Genomic DNA, 10,638 nt, shown 5'->3' on the forward strand with positions numbered 1-10,638 from the left:
CCCGTAAGCACAGCTTCCTGGCGGGACCGAACCAGCCCCCAGCGCAGATTTGAGTTCCCCGCAGGAAGCACACCCCGCCTTGTCATCCCGAACTGACCACCCTGCCCACATAACCACACCTCGCACTCCCTACCCCTGGGGCCCAGCTCAGAACCGGGCAGACACCCCCTTCAAATGTCTTCGCACGTAGGTTTTGCACAGTGTTTATCTGCTGGTGTCTCAGGGATTTGACAGTTTCCTTAATATTCCCACACATGGCCGAGAAAAATAAATAAATAAATGCGCTATCTTCTTTAAAATAAATAAATAAATAAATAAAGTACCCAGTATCGTAAAGTAGGTTATCGTATTCTCTTATTTTGGATCCTCCACTTTCTGCTTCCAAACGCAGGAACAGTGCTAGTATTGCTCGAGCCCGAGGGCTGGAGGCTAGGGGATGAAGGTCTGCTTCCACGCTTTGCACTGAATTAGGGCTACAATTGGGGATGGGGGTAGGGGCGCATTCCTTCGGGAGCCGAGGCTTAAGTCCTCGGGGTCCTGTACTCGAGGCCGTTTCTCCTATCTCTGAGCCTCAGAACTGTCTTCAGTTTCCGTACAAGGGTAAAAAGGCGCTCTCTGCCCCATCCCCCCCGACCTCGGGAACAAGGGTCCGCATTGAACCAGGTGCGAATGTTCTCTCGCATTCTGCGCCGTTCCCGCCTCCCCTCCCCCGGCCGCGGCCCCCGCCTCCCCCCGCACTGCACCCTCGGTGTTGGCTGCAGCCCGCGAGCAGTTCCCGTCAATCCCTCCCCACTTACACAGGATGTCCATATTAGGACATCTGCGTCAGCAGGTTTCCACGGCCTTTCCCTGTAGCCCTGGGGGGAGCCATCCCCGAAACCCCTCATCTTGGGGGGCCCACGAGACCTCTGAGACAGGAACTGCGAAATGCTCACGAGATTAGGACACGCGCCAAGGCGGGGGCAGGGAGCTGCGAGCGCTGGGGACGCAGCCAGGCGGCCGCAGAAGCGCCGAGGCCCGCGCGCCACCCCTCTGGCGCCACCGTGGTTGAGCCCGTGACGTTTACACTCATTCATAAAACGCTTGTTATAAAAGCAGTGGCTGCGGCGCCTCGTACTCCAACCGCATCTGCAGCGAGCATCTGAGAAGCCAAGACTGAGCCGGCGGCCGCGGCGCAGCGAACGAGCAGTGACCGCGCTCCTACCCAGCTCTGCTCCACAGCGCCCACCTGTCTCCGCCCCTCGGCCCCTCGCCCGGCTTTGCCTAACCGCCACGATGATGTTCTCGGGCTTCAACGCAGACTACGAGGCGTCATCCTCCCGCTGCAGCAGCGCGTCCCCGGCCGGGGATAGCCTCTCTTACTACCACTCACCCGCAGACTCCTTCTCCAGCATGGGCTCGCCTGTCAACGCGCAGGTAAGGCTGGCTTCCCGCCGCCGCGGGGCCGGGGGCTTGGGGTCGCGGAGGAGGAGACACCGGGCGGGACGCTCCAGTAGATGAGTAGGGGGCTCCCTTGTGCCTGGAGGGAGGCTGCCGTGGCCGGAGCGGTGCCGGCTCGGGGGCTCGGGACTTGCTCTGAGCGCACGCACGCTTGCCATAGTAAGAATTGGTTCCCCCTTCGGGAGGCAGGTTCGTTCTGAGCAACCTCTGGTCTGCACTCCAGGACGGATCTCTGACATTAGCTGGAGCAGACGTGTCCCAAGCACAAACTCGCTAACTAGAGCCTGGCTTCTCCGGGGAGGTGGCAGAAAGCGGCAATCCCCCCTCCCCCGGCAGCCTGGAGCACGGAGGAGGGATGAGGGAGGAGGGTGCAGCGGGCGGGTGTGTAAGGCAGTTTCATTGATAAAAAGCGAGTTCATTCTGGAGACTCCGGAGCGGCGCCTGCGTCAGCGCAGACGTCAGGGATATTTATAACAAACCCCCTTTCAAGCAAGTGATGCTGAAGGGATAACGGGAACGCAGCGGCAGGATGGAAGAGACAGGCACTGCGCTGCGGAATGCCTGGGAGGAAAAGGGGGAGACCTTTCATCCAGGATGAGGGTCATTTAAGATGAAACGTCCGTGGCAGGATCGTTTCTCTTCACTGCTGCATGCGGCACTGGGAACTCGCCCCACCTGTGTCCGGAACCTGCTCGCTCACGTCGGCTTTCCCCTTCTGTTTTGTTCTAGGACTTCTGCACGGACCTGGCCGTCTCCAGTGCCAACTTCATTCCCACGGTCACTGCCATCTCGACCAGTCCGGACCTGCAGTGGCTGGTGCAGCCCGCCCTCGTCTCCTCCGTGGCCCCATCGCAGACCAGAGCCCCTCACCCTTTCGGAGTCCCCACCCCCTCCGCTGGGGCTTACTCCAGGGCTGGCGTTGTGAAGACCATGACAGGAGGCCGAGCGCAGAGCATTGGCAGGAGGGGCAAGGTGGAACAGGTGAGGAACTCTAGCGTACTCTTCCTGGGAATGTGGGGGCTGGGTGGGAAGCAGCCCCGGAGATGCAGGAGCCCAGTACAGAGGATGAAGCCACTGATGGGGCTGGCTGCACATCCGTAACTGGGAGCCCTGGCTCCAAGCCCATTCCATCCCAACTCAGACTCTGAGTCTCACCCTAAGAAGTACTCTCATAGTTTCTTCCCTAAGTTTCCTACCGCATGCTTTTAGACTGGGCTCTTCTTTGTTCTCTTGCTGAGGATCTTATTTTAAATGCAAGTCACACCTAGTCTGCAACTGCAGGTCAGAAATGGTTTCACAGTGGGGTGCCAGGAAGCAGGGAAGCTGCAGGAGCCAGTTCTACTGGGGTGGGTGAATGGAGGTGATGGCAGACACTTTTACTGAATGTCGGTCTTTTTTTGTGATTATTCTAGTTATCTCCAGAAGAAGAAGAGAAAAGGAGAATCCGAAGGGAAAGGAATAAGATGGCTGCAGCCAAATGCCGCAACCGGAGGAGGGAGCTGACTGATACACTCCAAGCGGTAGGTACTCTGTGGGTTGCTCCTTTTTAAAACTTAAGGGGAAAGTTGGAGATTGAGCATAAGGGCCCTTGAGTAAGACTGTGTCTTATGCTTTCCTTTATCCCTCTGTATACAGGAGACAGACCAACTAGAAGATGAGAAGTCTGCTTTGCAGACCGAGATTGCCAACCTGCTGAAGGAGAAGGAAAAACTAGAGTTCATCCTGGCAGCTCATCGACCTGCCTGCAAGATCCCTGATGACCTGGGCTTCCCAGAAGAGATGTCTGTGGCTTCCCTTGATCTGACTGGGGGCCTGCCAGAGGTTGCCACCCCGGAGTCTGAGGAGGCCTTCACCCTGCCTCTCCTCAATGACCCTGAGCCCAAGCCCTCAGTGGAACCTGTCAAGAGCATCAGCAGCATGGAGCTGAAGACCGAGCCCTTTGATGACTTCCTGTTCCCAGCATCATCCAGGCCCAGTGGCTCTGAGACAGCCCGCTCCGTGCCAGACATGGACCTATCTGGGTCCTTCTATGCAGCAGACTGGGAGCCTCTGCACAGTGGCTCCCTGGGGATGGGGCCCATGGCCACAGAGCTGGAGCCCCTGTGCACTCCGGTGGTCACCTGTACTCCCAGCTGCACTGCTTACACGTCTTCCTTCGTCTTCACCTACCCCGAGGCTGACTCCTTCCCCAGCTGTGCAGCTGCCCACCGCAAGGGCAGCAGCAGCAATGAGCCTTCCTCTGACTCGCTCAGCTCACCCACGCTGCTGGCCCTGTGAGGGGGCAGGGAAGGGGAGGCAGCCGGCACCCACAAGTGCCACTGCCCGAGCTGGTGCATTACAGAGAGGAGAAACACGTCTTCCCTAGAGGGTTCCTGTAGACCTAGGGAGGACCTTATCTGTGCGTGAAACACACCAGGCTGTGGGCCTCAAGGACTTGAAAGCATCCATGTGTGGACTCAAGTCCTTACCTCTTCCGGAGATGTAGCAAAACGCATGGAGTGTGTATTGTTCCCAGTGACACTTCAGAGAGCTGGTAGTTAGTAGCATGTTGAGCCAGGCCTGGGTCTGTGTCTCTTTTCTCTTTCTCCTTAGTCTTCTCATAGCATTAACTAATCTATTGGGTTCATTATTGGAATTAACTTGGTGCTGGATATTTTCAAATTGTATCTAGTGCAGCTGATTTTAACAATAACTACTGTGTTCCTGGCAATAGTGTGTTCTGATTAGAAATGACCAATATTATACTAAGAAAAGATACGACTTTATTTTCTGGTAGATAGAAATAAATAGCTATATCCATGTACTGTAGTTTTTCTTCAACATCAATGTTCATTGTAATGTTACTGATCATGCATTGTTGAGGTGGTCTGAATGTTCTGACATTAACAGTTTTCCATGAAAACGTTTTATTGTGTTTTTAATTTATTTATTAAGATGGATTCTCAGATATTTATATTTTTATTTTATTTTTTTCTACCTTGAGGTCTTTTGACATGTGGAAAGTGAATTTGAATGAAAAATTTAAGCATTGTTTGCTTATTGTTCCAAGACATTGTCAATAAAAGCATTTAAGTTGAATGCGACCAACCTTGTGCTCTTTTCATTCTGGAAGTCTTGTAAGTTTCTGAAAGGTATTATTGGAGACCAGTTTGTCAAGAAGGGTAGCTGCTGGAGGGGGACACACCCTCTGTCTGATCCCTTATCAAAGAGGACAAGGAAACTATAGAGCTGATTTTAGAATATTTTACAAATACATGCCTTCCATTGGAATGCTAAGATTTTCTACTGCTTCTGGGGACGGGAAACCGCTGTGTAACAGCTTTTGTGGGAATACATTTTTTCTGTTTCAGTACTCGCAGGGGGAAATATTTAAATTTTGTTGTGCTAATATTAAATTCAGATGTTTTGATCTTAAAGGAACCCTTTAAGCAAACAGAACCTAGCTTTGTACAAACTATTTTAACTTTTTATTCTCACGAAATCACGTGGATGGTTATTCTACTTCAAAGATGAGCAAATTGAAGAATGGTTAGAATAAACAACTTTCTTGACATTCCGTTATCGGCATTAGAATCTTCCTGCTCGTTATTGTATCCAGCAGGCTGAACTGCCTCTTGATACTTGGTTAAAAAAAATTTTCAGGCCGGGCGCGGTGGCTCATGCCTGTAATCCTAGCACTTTGGGAGGCCGAGGCAGGCGGATTACCTGAGGTCGGGAGTTCGAGACCAGCCTGACCAACATGGAGAAACCCCGTCTTTACTAAAAATACAAAATTAGCCTGGTGTGGTGGTGCATGCCTGTAATCCTAGCTACTTGAGAGGCTGAGACAGGAAAATCACTTGAACTCGGGAGGCGGATGTTGCAGTGAACTGAGATTGCGCCATTGCACTCCAGCCTGGGCAACAAGATTGAAACTCTGTTTAAAAAAAAAGTTTTCACTAACGTGTACATTTTTTTGTACTCTTTTATTCTCGAAAGGGAAGGAGGGCTATTGCCCTATCCCTTATTAATAAATGCATTGTGATTTCTGGTTTCTCTAACACCATATGCCCTTCATTCAGTTTATACTGGTGGGAAGTGGGGGAGAAAAAGTTGCTCAGAAATCAAAAGATATCTCAAACAGCACAAATAATGGTTGATCGTTCTGTAAACAAAAAGTTACATAATAGCTCAAGAAGGAGAAGTCAACATGACTCTGAACAAGCTTTAACTTAGAAACTTTATCATCTTAAGGAAGAACGTGACCTTTGTCCAGGACGTCTCTGGTAATGGGGCACTTACACACACATGCACACGTACAAACCACAGGGAAAGGAGACCGCCCTTCTGCCTCTGCTCGCGAGTATCATGCAGGCACCATGCACTATGTTTTCACACACACTGGGTGGAAGAAGAGCTTCAGCGCCAGTCTTCTAATGCTTTGGTGATAATGAAAATCACTGGGTGCTTATGGGGTGTCATATTCAGTCGAGTTAAAAGTTTTAATTCAAAATGACAGTTTTACTGAGGTTGATGTTCTCGTCTATGATATCTCTGCCCCTCCCGTAAAAAATGGACATTTAAAAGCAACTTACCGCTCTTTAGATCACTCCTATATCACACACCACTTGGGGTGCTGTTTCTGCTAGACTTGCGATGACAGTGGCCTTAGCATCCTTGTTTGCTGTTCAAAGGGCAAATATTTTATAGCCTTTAAATATACCTAAACTAAATACAGAATTAATATAACTAACAAACACCTGGTCTGAAATAACAAGGTGATCTACCCTGTAAGGAACCCAGCTGGTGGGCCAGGAGCGGTGGCTCACACCTGTAATCCCAGCACTTTGGGAGGCTGAGACAGGAGGATCACTGGAGTCCAGGAGTTTGAGACCAGCCTGGGCAACATGGCAAAACCCAGTGTGCTTCTGTTGTCCCAGCTACACTACTCAGGAGGCTGAGGCAGGAGGATGACTTGAGCCTGGGAGGGGGAGGTTGCAGAGAACTGAGATTGCACCACCACTGCACTCCAGCCTGGGTGACACAGCAAAACCCTATCTCAAAAAAAAAAAAAAAAAAAAAAGGAACCCAGCTGGTTCCAGTAGGTGTGCAATAATAACAACCAAAGGAAGAAAAGGAAGACGATTTCCCAGATGAAGAAGGGCAGCTGGACCTTCGGACATTGACCTGCTCCTGGGGACCTCAATCATGGTCCCTGTCAGCCCCATGCTTACTCTAGAGGGTGAGCATTGCTTTCCCTTTGACAGCCCTGGCCAAGGCCCAGACACAGACCCTTGCTCTAGCTTATTGCACAGCCCAGTGGAGACCAGGCTGCTACATCAAGATGGCGTTAAAGGTCCAGAAAGAGGAAATCAGAGACCATCGGATCCCCAGGGTTGACATCCCGCCAAGCTTCCTGCTGACCACTTTCATGGGCTTGAGAGAAGAAATTCCTTCCTCCTTTCTCCAGCTAAATGGCTCCTTCCAAATCCCTTTTACTCACTCAGGACTGGACAACTCTCAGGGATTATTAACTCTGGGAAATTTTTTGTTTTTGTTTTTTGTTTATATTTTTTTGTTTTTTAGGCAGGGTCTCGCTCTGCTGCCATCTCGGCTCACTTCAACCTCCGCCTCCCGGCTTCAAGTGATTCTCCTGCCTCAGCCTCCTGAGTAGCTGGAATTACAGGTACCTGCCACCACTCCTGGCTAATTTTTGTATTTTTAGTAGAGACAGGGTTTCACCATGTTGGCCAGGCTGGCCTTGAACTCCTGACCTCAAGTGATCCCCCCAACCTTGGTCCCCAAAGTGCTGGGATTACAGATGTGAGCCACCATACCTGGCCTTCAACTTTCTTTTGAAAAAGACTTTGTCGGATTCCTACCCACAAGATATGGCCTCATGCTAATCTCAATAAAACAACTACCTGCCAGGCGCGGTGGCTCACGCCTGTAATCCCAGCACTTTGGGAGGCCAAGGTGGGTGGATCGCCTGAGGTCAGGAGTTCGAAACCAGCCTGGCCAACATAGTGAAACCCCGTCTTTACTAAAAATACAAAAAAATTAGCTGGATGTGGTGGCGGACCTGTAATCCCAGCTACTCGGGAGGCTGAGGTAGGAGAATGGCATGAACCTGGGAGGCGGAGCTTGCAGTGAGCCGAGATCATGCCATTGCACTCCAGCCTGGGTGACAAGCGTGAAACTCTGTCTCAAAAAAACAAAAAACAAACAAAAAAGAAAACAACTACCAGAGGGCACCACTATTCAACACTGCTAAAGACATATACATATAATTGAAGGGGATAGAGGCAGAAGTCATTTCCTCATGGGGATTATGTCCAGTTTAGCTCACCAGGTTCCCCAGAACTGGCTCAGTGCCTGGCACATGGTACAAGGTTAATTAATATTTTGCCCAGTGGATGAATAAATTCTTTGCTATTTCCATACACAGAAATATATTCCACACATATTCTTTAACTTCTCCTCTCCTGGTCCCTGTTAGTATATTAAGCAATGGGAATTTTACATCTTTTATGTCTGGCTGCAAAAATACACCCCATTCCCATCCTTGCCTCCCGGAATTCCTTCACTGTTTTCCTGGATGACCTCTGCCAATTCAACTTCAAAGCTGCCATTGTGCTTCTGGCTCCAGATTAATTTTCGATGGGAAGAGGGAAGAGGAAAAATATTTATCTCTGTAGAATAGTGGATTGTAGATTCTGCATCATCTTTGCACATCACTGCATCTCGTGTAATTATCAAAATTAAAGGGTAGGATTTAACAATTTGTTTCTAATAACAGTAATTTTGGATCAACAGCAATTCCCATGTGTGAATGAAAGTAAATCAATTATGCTATCTTTAATTAACGGACAAAAAAAATTGAGGCACAGTAAAAGTTCTCAGTTGATTATCTCGAGGTAATCGTCTAAAGTTTCAATGTTTTTACAGTTGAAAAAAAGCTAAAACAAAATTGATCTCTAAACGGTGTATGAGACTCATTCCAAACAGGGTGACCAAACTCCTCAAAAAAAAAAAAAAAAAAAAAAAAAAAAAGAGATATGAGCCTCACTTGAATGCCGAATAGCAGAATGCTTTAAATTGTGCTGTTTTCCTATTAATATTAAAGAGTTGACTTTTAGGAAGTCTCACTCAGGGTCCCCTGTCTCTCTACTGAAGAGAGAGTTATTCTCTTTTCTCTTTCTTTTGCTTATTAAACCTCTACTCCTAAACACCACCCCTCCACCAAAAAAAAGAAAAGTTGGCTTTTAATTCCTCTCCCACTCTATCTCTTTTCCTTCTTCCCTACAGGCACTCTGCTCACGAGCCTTCCTTCCACTGCTGCCACATAGAACACATACTCCTGCAGCAGGGCCTCTGCACTTGCAGTCCCTCTGCCGGGGCCTCTTTCCCCAGGCTGGCTGCATCCTGTCATTTGGGACTCTGCTCAAAGGACATGTCCTCCAAGGGGCTTTCCCTGGTCATTCTATCTAGGGTGACTTCGGGACATGCTTGCTCCCTAGGACTCTCTATTTAGTTATCCTGCTTTGTTTTCTCACAGCCTGTATCCCTACTTGCAATATCTAATGTATGTGTTATTTTCCTTTTAAAAAATTGTCTGTCTCATCAGGTGCAGTGGCTCACGCCTGTAATCCCAGCACTTTGGGAGACCTAGGTGGGTGGATTACCTGAGGTGAAGAGTTCAAGACCAGCCTGGCCAACATGGCGAAACCCTGTCTTTACTAAAAATGCAAAAATTAGCTGGGGGTGGGTGGTGTGCACCTGTAATCCCAGCTACTCGGGAGGCTTAGGCAGGAGAATCGCTTGAACCCAGGAGGTGTAGGTTGCAGTGAGCCAAGATCGTGCCACTGCACTCTAACCTGGGTGACAGAGCAAGACCCTGTCTCAAAAAAAAAGAAAATTGTCTGTCTCTTATCCCTGAACTGTAAGTTCCATGTGAGCAGGAACCTTTTCTGTCTTGATCACATTTGTATCTCTAGTGTCTATTAGGCCCTCAAGTGCATGTTGAATAAATGAAGATGAATGAGTGAATGAATGCAGATGAAAATTACAAAAATATCGACAGGGACATAGCTAGAACTTAAAGTGAAGATAAACTATATACTTCACAGATTTTTTTCAGGGTAGAAGAGTATGCCCATTTGTTTAAAAAAATTGCTTTCGAGGATTCTACAATATTAAGATGAGGAGCTAGCTAGCTTGGGAAAGAATTTTAAGGGGTACAAAAAGTACAAGTAAGCTGTAGGTCAGTGACACTTCTAGGCTAATTATAGGTTGAGAAATTGTTTTGCTATTAAATGCAGAATGAATGCATATATAAATTTAGATATAACCATTTTCAAAGAAACAAACAAAATTATGTTTTTCACTCTTACTGCTATAAAACTTTCAGACTATCACAAAAATCCCATTTGAGTTCAATGGTTCCTAGCAATCAGTGTGCTAAATGGTAAAACCTATAATTTAGTCTGCATTAAAATAGAAGAATAAGGGTTAGCTACTATCATTATTATCATATCAACATCATCATCATAATTATCATTTGCCAAGAATATGCCCAGACCTGAGGAGAGGCAGATAGAAATAGGGTACATTGAATCCTGAGGAATCAGTGCAAAGTCTCTGAAGGGGGATGGTTGGATAGATTTCCATTTCCTTTGCATGCGGGAGAAAGCAACAGAAACATAAACCAGTTCCGTTGCAACACAATTTATTTTCGTGGTTCCACACATCTATTTTTGGACTAAACTAAGTTGCCTTTCCTTTGCCCAAGCATTCTTCAGTTGCTTAAGAGGACACAGAGCAGTAAGGGCTCTGGAGCCTGCCTGGCCTTATGGCCATCAGCTCTCCATTTTTTTTTTTTTTTTCTGAGACGGAGTCTCACTCTGTCACCCAGGCTGGCTCACTGCAACCTTTGCCTCCTGGGTTCAAGCCATTGTCCTGCCTCACTCCCGTCTCAGCCACCAGAGTAGCTGGGATTCCAGACAACTGCTATCATGCCTGGCTAATTTTTGTACTGTTGTAGAGATGGGGTTTCACCATGTTGCCCAGGTTGGTCTCGAACTGCTGACCTCAGGTGATCCGCCCGTCTCAGCCTCCCAAAGTGCTGGGATTACATGCATGAGCCACCGAGCCCAGCCAGCTCTTCTTAATAAGCCCTTTTCCCTTTCAGCTCAAGGTGATTGGGTTTGGTACAGTCAG

At 48.3% G+C, this 10,638-nt stretch overlaps 1 protein-coding gene across 1 annotated transcript; it reads left to right on the plus strand.

The window, feature by feature from the left end:
• The first annotated feature begins 843 nt into the window (after positions 1-843).
• FOS (Fos proto-oncogene, AP-1 transcription factor subunit) lies at positions 844-4,523 on the plus strand. Its single transcript, XM_004055465.4, has 4 exons — positions 844-1,416; positions 2,170-2,421; positions 2,853-2,960; positions 3,076-4,523. Exons 1-4 carry the CDS (start codon positions 1,276-1,278, stop codon positions 3,715-3,717), a joined length of 1,143 nt encoding a protein of 380 aa, XP_004055513.1. The 5' UTR covers positions 844-1,275; the 3' UTR covers positions 3,718-4,523.
• The last annotated feature ends 6,115 nt before the right edge of the window (positions 4,524-10,638 follow it).

The sequence above is a fragment of the Gorilla gorilla genome, chromosome 15 (genome assembly GCF_029281585.2).
Source record: "Gorilla gorilla gorilla isolate KB3781 chromosome 15, NHGRI_mGorGor1-v2.1_pri, whole genome shotgun sequence".
NCBI lineage: Eukaryota > Metazoa > Chordata > Mammalia > Primates > Hominidae > Gorilla > Gorilla gorilla.